At 50.0% G+C, this 18,409-nt stretch overlaps 1 protein-coding gene across 1 annotated transcript in view; it reads left to right on the top strand.

The window, feature by feature from the left end:
* RNF144A (ring finger protein 144A) overlaps positions 1-18,409 on the top strand; it is a 61,914-nt gene that overhangs the window by 39,201 nt on the left and 4,304 nt on the right. Inside the window, exons 5-7 of the mRNA XM_011960945.1 lie at positions 1,146-1,353; positions 5,048-5,195; positions 10,827-10,916. Coding sequence (XP_011816335.1) covers positions 1,146-1,353; positions 5,048-5,195; positions 10,827-10,916 — 446 coding nt within the window. The remainder of the gene's footprint in view (positions 1-1,145; positions 1,354-5,047; positions 5,196-10,826; positions 10,917-18,409) is intronic.

The raw sequence follows: 18,409 nt of genomic DNA, 5'->3' as shown, positions 1-18,409 counted from the left end.
CATGGCAATGCGTGTAGGTGAAGTCCTGGTCCACGCGTGGCGCCAGCCTGTTGTGGATTCCAGTGAGTTAGGAATCCCATGTGTGACGCAGGTGAGCGGGAGCTGCCCGGCTGCCAGTCACAGGGCCCAGACATGTGCAAGGACTTGCCATCCTTTCAAGTCGTCTCTGAAACTCAGTTGTCCCGACAGACGACCACTTCCCAAGAAGAGCCCCGCTGAAAACTTAGAAACCAGTGGCCTACCAGAACGCCTTTGGAAATAGCCCCCATTGCACTGGCCTCGGAGAGCTTTCTGGCAGAGCCTTCCTTCTCCCTGGGGTGGCCCCTCATCAAGAATTCGGCGTCATGCTGGACAAGAGGGAAGATGAAATGAACAACCAGTCTCCTTACAAAGGGCAGCCAATAATTTAAAGAAATGCAATTTTTGGACAAGGATGTGAAGAAATAGATGTGTCAAGGTGTCCTGTTTTTAGCAATAAGCTTCTTGGCCAGTTCCATAAGATTGGGCTCTTAGAAATGTGCGCTGTGATTCGGAGAGAAAATCTGGCCCTTGAAGGGTTGGTTTCACTCCGTAGTTAACTCATGGCTTGGATTTGAGAAGGGGAGGCCATCTTAGGCAGGTGAACCATTTGGTTAGAAGAATAATCCAGCCATCTTCTTCCCTCTTCCTTTCCGTCTTCTGACAGCGTTTTCCTGGTGCTGGTTGTGTGCCCAACACGGGGACATCAGGGGCCCGGCTTCAGAAAGCTGCCCCTTAGGGGAGGCAGATGAGCTAGCACGATGTGCGTTGCTCCGAGAAACCTGACAGGCAGGTGGGACAAGCTTTCCAGAATATGGAGGCCTTTGAGCTGTGAGCTGAGTCCCAGAGGCAAACAGGGCTGACCCAGGGCTCCAAGGGCATTCCAGGGACAGGAGCAGCATTCCTGAGGGATGCCTGGGGTGTCTGGAGGTCTATTGCATGAAGGGAGAAGTTGGGAGGTGGAGGTGGAAGGGTGACTTGGGCAGTGCTTCAGTTGGGGCTGGTGGTGCTGGCTGTGTTACCTGGACATGTTCCTCCCTGTCCGTGCACTGAGGGGCTCCTTCCTCTATAGCCCACATGACCCTCTGGCTTAAGTTTGATTTGCCCATTTTGTCTCCCTATACCAGAGGTGCTGTTTGATCCCTGTCGGACTTGGTGCCCAGCGTCCACCTGCCAGGCTGTGTGTCAGCTCCAGGACGTGGGGCTGCAGACCCCCCAGCCAGTGCAGTGCAAAGCCTGCCATATGGAATTCTGTTCCACCTGCAAAGCCAGCTGGCACCCTGGCCAGGGCTGCCCGGAGACCATGCCGATCACCTTCCTTCCCGGGGAGACCAGGTACCCCTTCTACACAATCTGCCACAAAGGCATGGGCTGTGGGCCAGGAGAAGCAGACAGGCATGTTTCTTCCTAAAAGTGCTCTTACAGTGTAAGTGGCTGTGGCTCAGTCAACCCTAACACACACTGTACCTCTTGAGCCTCACTCAAGCCTGTCATTATTTGTATGTCTATTTATTTTTGAGAGCTATGTACCAGGCACTGTGTGAGACCCTGGAAATAGAAAGGTGTGTGAGAACCACACTTAACACGGCTTGGCTAGGATGACAAATGCATGCATGGTTTGTGACTTCTGAGGGTTGCAAGTCCTGCAGTACCTGAAGTTTCTCCAAGACTTCACTGTGTTGAAGGTGATCTGAAATGGGGATACAGGAAGAAGAACAGGAGTAGGGTGCACCGGTCATCGATACTGTCCGGAGGGGGATGGGAAGACACTCCCTGGTGGCAGCCATAGTCGGGCTGTTTGCCCAGGAGGATGCTGCGCACTGTTGCTCTGTACCTTGACGTTTCGCACAGGAAGTTGATCATATCCAGGTCTTTTTGTCCCACAAAATCTGCAGGGTCACATGGTTCCACGAGACACTTGACCCTGTTCCTGTTGAGTCCAGGATCCTCACAGAGGAGCTGCCACTCTGCCCACCACCCTCCCCAGGGTGTGCTCACCAGCTGCCCCCTGTGTGCCCCTCTTCCCATTCCACTGTCCGCACCTCCCGTTCCTTTCCACGTGACCCCTGTGCCCTGTTCTAGCCCCAGACCCTCTCAGGGTCCCTGCCACACACCCCTGGTCTCCTTCCGAGCGAACCTCTCTTCCTGTATCTGGAGCGCCCTGCTCCGCCCTCCTCCTTTCCCTGGGGGCTCCTGCCACACTTCAGGTGGAGATCACATCCCTTTGTCAAGCTTCCCAGTTCCCAGGACAGGGTTGGGGCCTCCACCCTCTGTGTTCCCCCTGAGACTGTCTGCCTTGATTACAACTCTGGACATAATTGGATTGGAGTTCTTCCGTTGACAGGGCCGATTCTGCCATCAGGTTGAGCTCCTGACCCACAGGGCCTGCGCCTTTCTGAGCAGCCTACATCAGGCAGGCAGCTGCAAGCACAAACCACTTGTACTTATACTTCACTTGTACTTGGCATCTTAGAGGCTTCAAAACTTTAGATGGAGGCTGGTGAGTGTTTGGAGCCTGATGACTTCGTTTTCTTTATCTGTGACATTCTAGTCTCATTTAAATTATTCTCCAAAGATGATCTAAATCAAAATTCAGAAATCTCATTTTGTGGAAATTTAAAAATCAGAAGATGTCACATAAAAACTGGAATTTCTGGCTTCTCTGGGAAATCTGAATCCTGAGCGTCTCCGAGCCTGCCTCCTCGTGCTGGCAGCCAGTGCAGCAGAGCAGCGGCCCTTGCCTGAGGCACCTCCTGGGTCAAAGCCCCACAGTCCTCACGCTCCTTCTTGTCCGCCTGGAACTGAGGCTGCCTATCAGCTGCCGTTTACAAGTGAGAAGACGCTCAGCTAGTTTTTGTATTGGAGGGTTTTTTTTTTTTTTTTGGTTAAATCTTCTCCTCACCCATGTTTTTATCCAGCGCCTTGACCACTTCACTCATTTAGCATCACCTGCCCGCCCCTTCAAGATGCTGGGCCACATGTGGATTGTGATTAAACTGTCAAAACTCTTGTCTGCGTTTATAATGAGTTTACAGTAAATGTTATTAGTAATAATTTTAAATCCAACTCAGATACTAGGAAATATTTGAAAGCCATTGTCTATATCATGCAAAATTTTATGCAGAGCACAGTACACCAGAACTTGCATATTTTAACTGTTTTCAGTTTGAAATGTCTCCCCAGGAGACACTGTACACGGTGTTCCTGCCGTTTCTTTCAAAACCATCTTGTGAGTCACATGAGAAAACTGGTTTCTTAGCTTTAAGGTGACACCTGGCTTTCAAACCAAAACAACGTTATCTAACCTGAAAACCAACCTTGATCACCAGATTCGGTGTCTCGTGACTTCCAGCTTTTTGGAAAATCAAAGTCATTCTCAGAAGGAGGCCAGGGCTACGGTTTGCTCGGAGCTGGCTGTGTGCTGGATCCCTCTGGAAACATTTGCACGTATGCTATCTCATTTGCTCCTCGCAGCAACCTGAGCTCATTCTCTATCACATTCTGCGTGGCCAGGTTGGTCTGCAGTTTGCTTTTAAATTGGAAGCATTTGAGCTAGTGACCATTGTGTTATCTTTCAGTAACAGTTCTTAATAATAACTACTGTTTATCGAGTGCCTGGTACTTACGTGCTGGCTTCTGCGCTTAACATGTGCAACCCCTGTAATTCTCACGATAGCCTGTAGAGATGGATGCTATTAGCTTTATTCATCTGTTTTGCAGACGAGGAAACTGAGACATATTAGATATAAATAGCACAGCTAGGATCTGTCTGTCTCAAGACTCTGTGCTCCTAATTAGGAGGACATACTGCTTCTCTCGTTATTTCTTATTCTGTTGCCTTCTACTAATGGACCAAACAGTCACGTTCAGTTGGAATGTGCACCCCAAGTGGAGGATTGTTCACTGCCAATCATCAGACAGCTCATACTAAAGTGAAACTACATTGAATGCTCATATTGACTAGGAAGCTTGTGAGAGATCCTTCAGCCAGAATGCACTCAATGCACTCAGAATGCCAGAATGTCAGAATTTGCTCAACTTCAGTGAATATATACTCACAGATGTGTTAAATTTTGAAAAAGCTGCTCACTGCAAAGGAGGGATGCATTTTCTCCTGCTGATGTTGGTTTAACTTAGCGAGTTCAACAGTATAGCCAATGCACCCCCATAATCAGTGATCACTTCTCTTAACAGTTTATCATTTATTCCTTCAGATGCTTTTATGAATGTTCTTACCCATCTTTTAAAAATTAACAGCATGAGGTGAGTCATACCTAATGTCTGTGTCATCTTTCTTAGCAACACTGAACTACTGCTGCCCCTTATCAAGCACTTCATAAAAGCTGCAGCCCTGCACTGTGCTCTTGTCACACAGAATCTTTTTCTCACGGTCACACTGATGAGAAAACTAGGGCTTGGAGAGTTGCTTCACAGCTAGTTTGTAGCAGAGCCAACCCTGACCTCAGTTTAAAGCCCTTTGTGCTAACCCTGCAGACCTGGCCAACTTCTGAGGAAAACAATTTTGTGAGAAGAGCCAGGTGGAGCTATCCAAGTAAACAGTGTGTATTTATGTGTGTGGATTTGCAACATTTATTTATTTTTCTTTTAACAGCAAAGTACATACAATTTATATCAAGCCTTTGGAAAGTAGACAGCTCTGTGACTAAGCAGACACTATTTGACCTTAACATGATTATTCAGATACCTCCGTTATAATAAGCCTTTTGCCTTATTTTCTTTTGTCTATATACATATATCTCTAAATTTAGATACGTGCTGATGTTGCTGGTTTTTTTTTTTTAAATTTTTCCTAACTCAAATCGGCTGATTCACAGTGTTTTGGTTAATTTTTTTTTTTTCTGGAGTTTCCGTTTCTTTGTTTTTTTGTTTTTTGTTTTTTTTTTTATTTTCATGTGATACCAAGAGAACTCAGTCTGTGAAGTGGAGCTGATGCTTCCAGCATAGCCGGTGCTCCCGGGTCTCCTGTGGGATCTGTCTGTGCAGGGTCCTCATGGCATTTCTTCCACAGTGCTGCGTTCAAAATGGAAGAGGATGATGCACCCATCAAGCGCTGCCCCAAGTGCAGGGTCTACATCGAGCGAGACGAAGGCTGCGCCCAGATGATGTGCAAGAACTGCAAGCACGCCTTCTGCTGGTACTGCCTGGAGTCTCTGGACGTGAGTACGGCCTTCAATTTCACCTTGCGCATTTAGCTTTGAGGTTTAGATTTGGAAGGAGAAAACTAGACCAGCTATTTCCTAAAGAGCTTGGTGCTTACTCCTGTGGAACAGCGAAGGAACACTGTTTGGTGTTTCTCCTGGGTTTGGGAAAACATTAACTCATGAGTGCCACGGTGACCGAAGCCTTTGTGACTCGTATAGTTCTGGGGCCGAAACACTTCATGGAGGTTCAGGATCCAGCCTGGGATTTAAAGTGGTTTTAGGATCATAGGTTTTGTCTAAGCAGGGACTGTCATTGTCAGTTTGAGCTGCTGTGACATAATATCATAGATGAGGCGGGTTAAATGACAGACGTTTATTTCTCATGGTGCTGGGGGCTGGAAATCCAAAATCAGAGCACACCAGATTTGGCTCCTGGGTTCTTGATCAGGGTTTCTTCCTGGTGTTCAGGATAATGAGGACAGACACAAGCAGGGGCTGGGGAGCTATTGCGCTTGGGGCCAGTTTTAAGACTTCCTTGACGCTCATGTCATCCACAGGGCAGGAAAACATGCAAACCCTTTGCTCTCTGGCAGAATGGAAGTTCTAGCTTGATATGGCAACCTTCTCCCACATGTGCTCTGCTTGAATGTGTCTCAGACACACCACTCTGTGTGTGCCTGCAAGAGCCATGTCCCTGACAGGAAGGCACAGCCTCCCAGGCCCACGCTTTTCTGGAGCTTTGAGGCCTGATGCACAGGTTGCTACTATTTCACTTCTCATTCTCCTTCCTTGCCCATATTAGGGCGTGGGCATCTTGCCAAAATGATGAAGCTATGATTTTAGTTTTAGAAGAGTTTATTGGTGCATACTTTTAAAGGAACTATAATTAGGCAGGGCATGGTGGCTCACGCCTGCATTCCCAGCACTTTGGGAGGCCTAGGTGGTCAGATCACCTGAGGTCAGGAGTTTTAGACCAGCCTAGGCAACATGGTGAAACCCTGTTTCGACTAAAAATACAATGGTGGCATGCACCTGTAGTCCCAGCTACATGGGAGACTGAGGCACAAGAATTGCTTGAACTTGGGAGGCTCAGGTTGCAGTGAGCTGAGATGGCACCACTGCACTCCAGCCTGGGCAACAGAGCAAGACTCTATCTCAAAAAATAAAAATAAATAAATAAAACTATAATTAAATAGCAGACCTACTTATCTATTGAAACCATTGTAGCTAGGACAGTCCAAGCAAATGAAGTCGTGTGTCATGAAGGGATATATTTATGTCTGTTCTGCACAGCAAGGATGAATGTATCCAGTCCATCCAATAATAGTATTAAGCCATTCAGGTCTCATTCAAATAAAGCGGGTTATGGGAGTGTGTGGCAGTCAGAGCAAGTCCATACTTCCCATGGTAGCAGTTCTTCTGTCCAGAGACTGTTCTTTCTTACCAGCTTTTCTGGGCAAGCGTTCATACCATGGGGCTATCTCAGAGCAGTTCAACGTGGCACCCAGTGGCTGAGATGGGTTACCTCTGGCTTCCAAGGTGAAGGAGAAGTGGTTCAGACCAATGGGCAAAGTGGAATGAAGCACAGGCTGAGAGATTTGTCTAGAAGAAAATGAGTGTCTCTTTGAGATGGAATATTACGTATGATACCAGGTCTGGAACATAAAGGCTACCTTAAAAAATTAGATTGCTGCTTTTGGAATTGTTCCTTTGAAAGGCCTGTTGTCTCTTTATGAACTTTAAATTACTAAATTAATAGTAGAACCTGATGTGGCTGACCAAACCTGGGTAAAATATCACCGTCTTCTATCCTGAGGCTTCATTTTTACTTCCTAGGCAAGCTGAATGAATCCGCGTGACAAGATGAGTTTTCTTTAGCTCAGGTCCTCAAGGGGGTTTGTGGAGTGACATCTGAAGCCTTACCAAATTTTTTAGGGCCTTCAAGGTCTTATCTATTTATTTATTTATTTTTGCATTTTACTGTAATCCAGTTTTTTTTTGAAAACTGATCATTGAGTTATGATATAATATGTAATATCTGGCACACAATTTATTATTCTTTGTAACTTTCCTTAGAGAAGGAAGAGAGTGAAATGTCAGTTTTCCTGCACTTTGTCACAGAGCCCCTTGCGGATCATTTAGGAGCTGCATTAGAAAGGGACTGACAGAAGTTTGGTTTCCTCAGGCTGCTTGGACCAAGTGACAGGGACGAGGAGGGAAGCTGCTGTTTTTCTCCTTCCAGCACGGAAGTGTGTCTTCTCTGCTCTAGTCCCTGAGGAAGGCCCTCCCTGTCCAGCTCCACCCTAAAGCAGGTTCCGCCTCTTGTTAATGGAGAGGAACCAGGCTGCACTTTGCCTCCATCAGAGGCATCATCCTCATGGCCGTGCAGGGTTTCCTATGTTTTCTTTGTACAGGATGAAAAATGACCCTGTGGCCAGAGGAAGCGGATGTGAAGGAAAGGGAGTCTGCCGTTGGAGCCCTTTACCAAAGACATTAACAGTGATTTAGGACAAGCACGTAAATGCACTGCCTGAAGCCAGCCAAGAGCACTCAGAGGAGAGAGGAGGGCTTTCCACGGAGCTGTTCTCTCCTGTTTCCCCCAAGCGTGCTTTCTGGCACATGCAGACATCCAGGAGTTATGAATATTTCAGACCGCCTCCTCCCCATCGTGGTCCTTACTCCCTCTTCTCCGCTGCTTCCCTCTCCTCATCTGCCCCTGGCCGAGCCCATCTCCCCTGGAATCCTCAGCCATCTCCCCTTGAATCCTCAGTGATCACTGCTGGCCCAGCGTTTGCTATTTACTGTAGAAAGGGACATGTGCAGTTTCTTTCTTTTATATATTTTTTGGCAGTAGGTAGTTAATGTTTATTGAGGTGATTGTTCCAGATCAGCATTTTACAATTTGCTCTGGATACCTGCTTCCCTTAACACACACAGTATTTCAGTGAGTTGGAATGAGGAAGGCCAGAGAGGTTTATCTTTCTCAAACTAGTAAGGAAGGGAACCAGCCCTGATCTTTCTGACTCTGAAAACCACATCTTTGTGTTAGATCAGGCTGTGTCAAGGCAGAGTTCGAGTGGACATTTTAAAGCTGAAGGTGCTGGAATTGCTCTGGGGCATTTGCTCTTTCACCAGCCCTCTCCCTGATTGCAGCTTCCCGGAGCATGCACCATCGTTTCATCCCACGCTGGAGCTGAATGGAACTTCTCCCTGAACAATAGGAGGAAAGTGTTCCCTGCCACAGAAATAGATCCACGTTCCTGCTGCTCCTGGGATTGTTAAGCCCCAGGGCTTCGTCAGTAAATGAAAAATCACAAGTCAATCATTTCTATATTGTAAAACCATATTTGAGTGCTTTTATCAGGGGATAAGGAAAGTGCTTTTTAAATAAGCATGCGTTTTGTTCATGAAATCGGACTGCGTCTCAGCAACTCTGCTCCGTTGGACCCCATGTGGGTCTGGTGAGATGAGGGCAGGGGTGGGGGCAGGGGTGGGGGGTGAAGTTCTTGACCTTGAGGAGCTCGTCATCTCCCAGACGAGCCCCGTAAGGCATGATCCGGACACATGGCTGTGAAGGAGGCTGCATGGCTAAGGGTATAAAGTCCCTGTCGGCCCCAAGGAGGAGTCAGGAGGTTACTGGGTCTCGGGGCCACGGGGTAGCTGAGGACTTGAAGGCTGAGTGAGTTTGTTCACCAGGGAGGACAGATTGTGCTGAGCCAGGTTACCACCAAAGACCTGGGCACGATGAAGGAGGATGTGAACTCATATGTGGCCTGGCCAGAGATGCTGGAAAGATAAGGCGAGGCCCAGACGATGGCCCCTGTGTACCAAGATCTGGGACCTGGACCCCGCAGAGGCCTGTGCTTCCCAAGGATAGGATGGATCAGAATCACTTAGGGAACTTGAGGACTGGGCCCTGCCTCAGACCTCGGAGTCAGTATCTTCAGCTTCCAAAAGCTGCCCAGGTGACTCGGATGTGCAGCCGGGCTTGTCCGTGTCTGCTGGCAGGGGTCAGTAACCACTTCTCAACTGGGTAGTACACAGGATTTGGTTTGAGTTTCAGAAATATTTAAGTTGCGTTTCAGAAACGTTTAAATTCAAAAACGTTTAAAGAGCCCACAGTGCCAGACATTGCGCGAGGCAGTCTGGAAAATGGAGGCGTACAAATGGAGAATGAGCTCATCTCAGTGGTGTGTGAATTCACATCAGCACAAAGGAAATTTCGGTTAAGAGTTCAAGGAGGAGAAAGCTCACAGCGATGGAAGTGGGCAGAAATAGCATCGTAGAAGAGAAAGGTGTGGCCAGAAGTGACTGTGTTTCCGTGTTCCTGCCCTTCCTCTCACAGATGAGGCATCTAAGTACAGAAGTGAGGCGGACAGTGGTAGCTGGGACCCCAGGCCCCAGCCAACGCCTCCTGCTACTGCACCTGTAACAGCCAGGATTTGATGGCCCTCCATTCACTGTACATTCAGACACCAGGAGGCTTGACCCCAAAAATCAGCAAACTCAAATATGGTGTCCTCCCCAGAAGGAGAGGAAGGCCGGATGCGACCCCCAAACCGTCTTACCAGAGTTGATTGAAAGGAGCAGAAGGCCGTGACCCCTGTCCCGCTCCTCCTGTTTTTTGGAAGAGTGACTTCCTGTTCCCCGAGGCACATTGGGCCCTGTGTTTATTTGCTCTTTTCTGAAAAAGCAGCTGTCGTTTTACAGCCTCGTTAAATGAATCCGCAGCCTTGCCCCTCCCTGGTGCCATGTGCCTCACCATTTCCTTCATTGATGAGGATGGAAAACGGCGCCTCCTGGTCCTGGAGGTGCAGAGGGCTCGGTATAGACATGCCGTTCCCCTCATGCCAGTGGGTAGTCGTTGAGATCTGGGTGCCAAGCACTGAGCTGGGGAACACAGTTAGAGAGACCAACTTGTGTGAGGGTCCCCGCTCCAGGAGATGGAGGTGAGGTGGAGGACGCCTGGAGGGAGGCGTCCCCAGGCGGCCCGGAGTGCAGAGGGCCACTGCCCACTCAGGATGGTCTGAGAAGATGCAGATAGAAAGCGCTCCCCAGGCTGGATCTTGAATCATGAGGGAAATCAAGTGGCCTGAGTGGAGAAGGAAGCACTTTCTAGGTGAGAAGCCCAGCCCGACGGAGGGGGATGGGCCAGCAACAAAGAAAAGCATCCAATCCCAGGAATAGCCCTGTCACTGCAGCAGGAAGATGCCAGGGCAGAGGGACTCTGGTGGAATTACACACAGCCGGGGCCAGCAGGAGCTCTTTGGAGCAACCGTGACCTGCGTGTTCAGTAGCCCTGTGTCCCCACGAGATCCCTTCTTTCCCACAAGCTCAGAAGCCAGCCAGTGTGCGGGGGAGGCCCTTCTTTGGGCTGGGCCTAAAGTCTGCTCCAAAGCTCCCTCTAGAGCCTGAAGCTGTGCTGTCCAGGGCTACTGGGTGATGAAGGGAGGCCCTGGGGAGGAGCAGCCTGGGCTTGCAGTGGCTGTGGCCAGGTGTTCCCGGGTGCGCGCCCTTCCCTGTGTCACCTCCCTCATGTCTCCACTTATGGTGAGCATAGGAGAAGAAATACATCACTGGCCGTGATACACGCCGCACTGAGCAGGGACCGCTCGTTCACGCCGTCTCTGTCTCTGCCCCTCACAGGATGATTTCCTTCTGATCCACTATGACAAGGGACCCTGCCGGAACAAGCTGGGCCACTCCCGGGCATCTGTGATCTGGCATCGGACACAGGTAGGAGGTGATTCACCTAGAACTTTGATCTCAGACAGAGAGAGACTGTGTGTGTGTGTGTGTATGTGTGTGTGTGTGTATCTTTAGTGTTTCCAGACTTGCCTAAAGGACAAAGATCTCCTGGATAGAAAGAGCTAGTAGATGTGCTTCCTGCTGGGTTTTTGCTGGTATAGGGTTATCCTTATGGAAGCCCTGGCCCAAAGTTAGTGTCAACGTGCGTCACATTCATTGTCTGATGGGCCTTCAGCATCAGACTTCAGATTGCTTGCACGGGACTCATGGCCTTGGTCATGATCTACTGGCCATGTTTAGGTAATCCTTGCCTAGCACTTAACAAAGAGCTTTCTCTTGAGGCCCTGAGATAAGCAAGGGAGTACCAGGAGTGGATAACAAGGAAGGAGTGGAAAAATTCCTAGGTCAGTGGTCCCCAACCTTTTTGGCACCAGGGACTCACTTCGTGGAAGGCAGTTTTTCCACAGACTGGGCAGGGGGACAGATTGGGGACGATTCACCACGTTGCATTTATTGTGCACTTTATGTATGGCATGATTACATTGTAATATATGATGAAACAATTCTACAACTCACCATCATGTGGAGTCAGTGGGAGCCCTGAGCTTGCTTTCCTGTAACTAGATGGTCCCATCTGGGGGTGATGGGAGACAGGGACAGATCATCAGGCATTAGATTCTCATATAAGAAACGTGCAACCTAGATCCCTCGCATCAGCAGTTCGCAACAGGGTTTGTGCTCCTATGAGAATCTATTGCTGCCGCTGATCTGACAGGAGGTGGGGCTCAGGCGGTAACATAGCGATGGGAGCAGCTGTAAATACAGATGAAGGTTTGCTCATTTGCTCCGCCCACCCCCCACCGCTCACTCCTGCTGTGCACCCTGGTTCCTAACAGGCCACAGACCGCTGCCAGTCCATGGCCCAGGGGTTGCGGACCCTGGCCCTAGGTGGTAATGCCTGTGCAGCCTTTGGAGTTGGTAAAGGACCCTCGTTTTGCTTAATATTAACTTGTGCTTTCAGCACATATTTATCGCCTACTGTGTGCTGGGTACTGTTCTAGGAGCTGGAGATACAGTGGTGCGTGAGACAGATACGTCCTTCTACGGAGCCTACGTTCTGCTTAGGGACAGAGGTGATAAACCAGCAAGCACACAGAACCTAATAAATCAGCTAGAGGTGATGTGATGGGGAGGTGATCAGAGATGATGACTAAATCAGCTAGAGGTGATGTGATGGGGAGGTGATCAGAGATGATGACTAAATCAGCTAGAGGTGATGTGATGGGGAGGTGGTCAGAGATGATGACAGGGACAGACCCTTTTAGGGCTTGGCAGGCCACAGAGCAACCCTGGATCTTGTGCTGGGTTTGTAGGAAGCTGCTGAGGGATTAGCAGCAGGAGGCATGTTGGCTGCTGCTTGCTCCCTGCCTGCTTCTCGAGGCGTGAAGGGCTCAAGTCTGTGACTCCTTCACAACATTTCTCAGGAGAGCCTCTGAGGCAGGTGTGTCAGCCTCATCTACAAGATGGAGAGGCTCAGTCTCAAGGCAGTTGCCAGGACGAGGGAAAGGTCCACCTACAACGGCACTTCCTGCACAGCCTTAAATGCCGACCACGTGGCAAAGCGTGTGAGCGTCTGCAGCGGGGGATAAGACATGCCTCCCATCAAGGAGCAGATGCTGAGCATGCTTGGCCTCGCAGGCCAACTGTCAGCTCCACCTGGCAGCACAGAAGCAGCCGACAGTACGTCAGTGAGTTACCTTGGCTGTGTTCCAGTGAAACTGTTTACACAGGCAGGTGGAAGTGACTGTGGCGATGGTTGCGTAACTCTGTGAACACACTGGAAACCATTGAGTGTGTACTTTAAATATCTGAATTGCGTGGTACGGGAATTATGTCCCAGTAAAGCTGTATGGATAAACAAAACAGAAACAGATGATGAAGCCGGATGCGACCCGAGGGCCATGGCGTACCACCCTCTGGTCTAGAGGGTTGGTTTGAGCTCCTCCGACTGTTTTCTCTGCACTTGGCCTTGCATGGCTTGAATCCACACCCCTTCCAGATCTGCTCTGGCTGCTGTGACAAAGCACTACAGTCTGGGTGGCTCAGAACAGCAGAATCATATCGGCTCCGTCCTGGAGGTCAGAATTCTGAAATCAAGGTGTCAGCAGGGCCCTGCCTGGTCTGAAACCTGCAGGAGAGTCCCTCCTGGCCTCCTCCAGCTTCTGTGGTTTGCCAGCCATCTATGGCATTCCTGGACAGATCAATGCATCGCCGCAATCCTCCGTCTTCCTCCGGCTGCCTCTTCCCTGTGCGTCTTCACCTCGTCTTCCGTCAGTGTCCAAATCCCCCCTTTGTCTCAGGACATCAGCATATGGGATGGAGGCCCGTGCTAATCACCTCGTGGTAACTTGATTGCATCTGCAGATACCCTGTTTCCAAAGAAGGTCACATTCTGAGATACTGGGGGCTAGAACTTCAACATCCTGTTTTGGGAGGACACGATTCCACCCGTGACGACACCTATGCCCACCTCCCCACACAGCACAGAAACTGCCACGAGACTGCGTTCCTCCTCTGCACTTGGTTTGCCCTGGGCTGTAGGTAGGGGTTGACTGGGTGCTGACTCAGGGTGGCCGGCATTCGCACAGCCCCCGTGTGAGTGGATGCTGTTGTGTGCACGTTGGCAGAAACCGAGTCACAGCTTGGTGAGAACTTGGAAACCATTTCCCAACTCTGGCAGTTTCCCTGTAGAGAAGGTGAGTTCCGGGGTGAAAGCAAGTGTTTTCCACAGGGAGGGACCCTGGCTGGCTGTTGCTGGATGCTAAGCCTCTCCCATACTCAGGCTGACCATCCTCACATGTATTTTGCTCTGGAATCTGCGGTGTGAACAGGGCTCAGCCAAGGCAGCCCACGTGTGGCCCAGGTGGCGTCAGCTGGGGCAGCTCTGAAGCCGGGCAGGAGCCCGTGCAGGCCCGCACCCCATGCTTCTGGTGCATGATCTGGCTGCTGGCTGGGGCCTCAGCTGGGGCTGGCAGTCGGATATCCTCACGCCATCGTGCCCAGGAGCTGCCACAGGCCCAGTGCTCTGAGTACCTGGGACAGCCTGAGCACGGGTCTTGGCGTCCACATCTTCCCTGCTCCTCCGGGCTCACTCTGAACTTCTTTGACCTGCAGCGCCCGTGCTCTCCCTGCCTCTCTGCTTTGCCCCGGCTGTTGCTGCCACCTTGGTCTTCATCACTGTCTTCCTCTGCTTCTCCTGTTCCTGCCCAGCTCTGCACATCCACATTCCAGCCCTCTCTGTGGCCCAATCCAGGTGTGACCTCCTCCGTGAGGTCGCTTGTGCCTGATTGTCGTGCAAGAAGCCCTCCCTCCCACATGGCCCACCCTACTCTGGCCGTAGCCCAGTGCTCATCTGTGTCTTATCTCTTAGGATACAAAGAAGTGCTCTTGAGAGCAGAGACCTGTTTTGCTCGTCTTTGTAACCTCTTTGGCACCAGTCCTGTGCCTGGGACACAATGATCCTTGGAAGTAGTGCACGGGCAAAATCGTGAATGACCAATTTGGCCGTGGGTGTTGACTCGCAGTCCTCTCCACGGGGCCAGTGGTCGTCATGCCTTCAGCAGCTTTCTACACGTGGAGAACTTCACCGGGGCTGGGCAGGGAGCTCAGGGTTGCTGTGTCCCTGTCCCAGGACCATGACAGCTGCTTTAGTTTCTGATTCTGCTCCTGGTGAGGAGAAGGTAGAAGTGGATGACTTGGAGCTTGTTCGTCCCCATTCAAAGACAGGAAGAACTTTTTTTGTTTCTCTTAGGGAGGGACAGGAGTAATACCCCCTCTCTAATGACACCTAACAGTTCTTCCTTTCTTTGAAGGCGGAGGTTGCAGTGATCCAAGATCGTGCCACTGCACTCCAGCCTGGGCAACAGAGCAAGACTCTGTCTCAAAAAAAAAAAAAAAAATGTTCAAGTTTACAAAAGTGCAGTGGGACCTGGAGCGATAGTGTTTGGGGAAGCAGAGCAGGCAGGAGTGCCAAGGTGCAGCAAGCGACAGCAGCGTTTGAGTGGACGCCCACCTTCCTTACGAGCCCTGGCTTTGCTCGGACTCTTCTCTGTCTGCCTTTTGGAAACGAGTCCATGTAAAGAGCTCGCTTCTGCCACCTCCTGCCTGTTTTCGGGCTTCTGGCATCTCCCTTGCCCTGTCCTTCCTCCGGGCTGCTACGGCACTGAGCATGCTGCCAAGTGCAGTGCTGGGAAGGAAACCGGGCAGCACCAGGTGCCTTTGTGGCACGTGCACCTGCCAAGCTGTGGGAAACTCGGAAGATCGCAAGGCAGGGTAAGACGTGAGAAGCCAAGAATTATTTCTTGTTGATAGTTCAGCAAGCTGGAATATTCGAGAAAAATAGTACGAAATGAGTGGCACCTAAATCAGACCATGAAGGTCCTAAATACTGGATGTTGCTGAAAGTGATTTGAAGGAGGAGAGGACAGTGTAAGCAGAGGCACAGAATGGGACACTGCGGGGCCGGCTGGGGAGCCTTCGGGAGTGCAGCTGATGGGAAGTTAGGGGCAGAGTAGTGATTGGACTTGGAGAGAATGTGGTGTCATGCTGTAGACTTAAGTCTGTGTGGCACTAGGGAGCCACAGAAGGTTTTAGAGCAGCAGAATTAAATGCTCAGACGGGGCATAACCTGAAGACTTCTGCTGACACCCTTGGTCCTCCACATTTGGCCTCCCTTGTCATCTTCATCTCTACAGAGCAGAATCTGCCAGCCTTGTGGCCTCAGAGGAGCCCTGCTCAGGCTGGCCTGCTGTTCTGCCTTCTCCACTCCTGTGTCTCTCTCTTTCCCTGTTGTGTTCCTTCTCCCTGTTGATCTATATCCCTCCCATCCGGTTTTAAGGCTCTGCCCCAGCTCCTGCTTCTCTCGTTACCTGTCTCTAACCAGCCCAGGCCACAGCACATGCTGAGCAGCGTCTTTGGAATCTTACTTGATTGTAGCCTCCAGGGAGACATGTACTAGGCGTGGTACCTTGTAAACCCCTTATAGATCCCTGTGCATACTCACGTCGACATAACTTACCCACTCTGTGCTCCTGCATTTTCTGTTCTGCTCTGTTGGCTAAAGTCGTCATCTTGACCCACCAAATTGCTTTACCATCCTACAAATGGGTCAGCTGGGCCACCCTCTGTCACTGACCCTGCCGTGGTTTGGAACTTCTTGCCTGAGTTGGGTTTCATAGGTTCCCTGGGGAAACATTTCTTTTTTTTTTTTTTTTTTTTTTTTTTTGAGACGGAGTCTCGCTCTGTCGCCCAGGCTGGAGTGCAGTGGCCAGATCTCAGCTCACTGCAAGCTCCGCCTCCCGGGTTCCCGCCATTCTCCTGCCTCAGCCTCCCGTGTAGCTGGGACTACAGGCGCCCGCCACCTCGCCCGGCTAGTTTTTTGTATTTTTTAGTAGAGACGGGGTTTCACCGTGTTAGCCAGGATGGTCTCGATCTCCTGACCTCGTGATCCGCCCGTCTCGGCCTCCCAAAGTGCTGGGATTACAGGCTTGAGCCACCGCGCCCAGCCGGGAAACATTTCTCTGTCACACAGGGGCTTGCTCAACTCACACCTCAAGAGCACTCAGAACATGCCCTGAGTTCAGTGTCCTGTGATTCCCGCAGTGTTCAGGGTCATTTGGAAAGGTTTCTTCTCCTCAGTTCTTCCTGCCTGTAGATGTGAAGCTCAGTAAGATTATTCTAAGAGATTTGGAGGAAATCCAACGTGTCTTCTTGAGATTGCAGCCTGCTTTCATTATTTTTATGGGAGCAGTGGTTTTGTATGCCACCTGTATCTTACCTGGCACTCTTGTCAAATGGACCTTTGGAACAAGTGCTGTAAAGGAAGAATTGTCTTTGTTGCGCCAAGTTATTGTACAGTTTGTTTCATCCCAAGGGATACATTTTTTATTCAGTATAGCAGAGTCTTCTGTTGAAGCAAATGAGCATGAGAACCAGCAGAGTGGCCGCGAAGGCTGCAGGGTGGGCAGATATCTCACGTGGAACTGACTGTGCAGTTGCTGGAGTGAGCGTGGGTGCTGTGAGCCACACCTGTGCCCTGTCCATCTGCCCTCTTGTGCATTCGCTGTACACACGACTGCATGAAGTGCTTGCCGGCCTTTTTCCAGCGCTATCCCAGAAATCAGCCATCATGTGGAGGAGCGTTTCATTTTCACTAGAGTAACCTTACTTCCTTACGACATCAGCATCTGATAAGGGAGAATCTTAGCCCAAACCAGCTCTTCCTTCTCTTCTGAGAAGTGAAAGGAAACTTGCTTTACCCCAGTCCGCCTCTGATAAAGAGCTCAGTTTTAGCCATAGGATGGCATTTACTAAAGCCAGCTAATAACTGATCTTCTGTGTTCACACACATCCATGGAGGGGTGCAAAGTGATAGTTTCAGAGACTGAGCTGAAGGGCCAGGTATTCCAGAAATGCTTCTGTCCTGGAAGCCACATGCAGTGACTGTTCTAAGGGTATTTCCCGCTGAGATCAGTGAAATATGCACGATATATCTCTTGTACTTACACCAGGATGCTGAGCTCTGTCTGTTTTAAACAAATACTGGACCTCTGGAATAGCTTTTTGGGTATAGATTTTCCATCTGTGAAATGAGAAAATCGGTCTGGATTATAATCCAGGGATCAAATATGATACCGTGATTCTGAACTTGTCTGTGCCACCTTCAGGTACCTAGTTTCAGTGACTTAATAGTGTTCCATTCACCTTTCCAGATCTCAGATTTTGGCTTTGTTTTTCCAAGCCCTTGAATGTGGCTTGCAGAAGAATTCTCTGGGGGAAGCCATTCAGAACATGGTCAGTTTATTTTCAACTGGCTCATCCCATGAATCTGGGTCGGACATTTATTATGAGAGGTGCCAGGCTGTGCGTGGGAACTTACAATGGTTTGCAGAAAGGGTGTTCTGGCTTTAGGTGGCATACAGCTAAGAAACTTCATGGAAAGGGGTAACTGTTCCTTTAAATCTTAGGGTTTGCCAGTACCAACGAAGCTGTACTGTACAGATTCTCTCTGGAGCCTGAAACTGTTTCCCCATCCGTCTGCCTTCTCTGAGCAAGTATCTGACACACATCCACAGCACACATACACACAGAGTGATTCTGTTTTGTGATGTTTGCTTCCTGTCTCATTTTTTCACTGCTGGCTGCATAACTCTGGCAACACCTGCATCTGCCTGTCACCCATTGGCAATACGCTGGGTGACCAACTTCTCAAACAGCAGGCAGATTTCGACACGAGGTAGACCGAGTGAAAAGCGAAGATGGTGTGCGATTGGCCAAGAATGTGATCATTTGGCCCAGGATGTTGGCATGATTTTGACTGCAAAGAATGTGTGGCTCCTTCGAGACTGACAGTTGTGTGCCAGGCAGTCGAGGCTGCTCAAAATTGCCCTTCAAATAAGGCCGAGCTCACTGCATGTTGTATG

This window comes from Colobus angolensis, unplaced genomic scaffold, assembly GCF_000951035.1.
Source record: "Colobus angolensis palliatus isolate OR3802 unplaced genomic scaffold, Cang.pa_1.0 Scaffold53, whole genome shotgun sequence".
NCBI classification, from domain to species: domain Eukaryota; kingdom Metazoa; phylum Chordata; class Mammalia; order Primates; family Cercopithecidae; genus Colobus; species Colobus angolensis.
The sequence above is the reverse complement of the archived record's forward strand: the minus strand, read 5'-3'. Positions and strand labels throughout refer to the sequence as shown.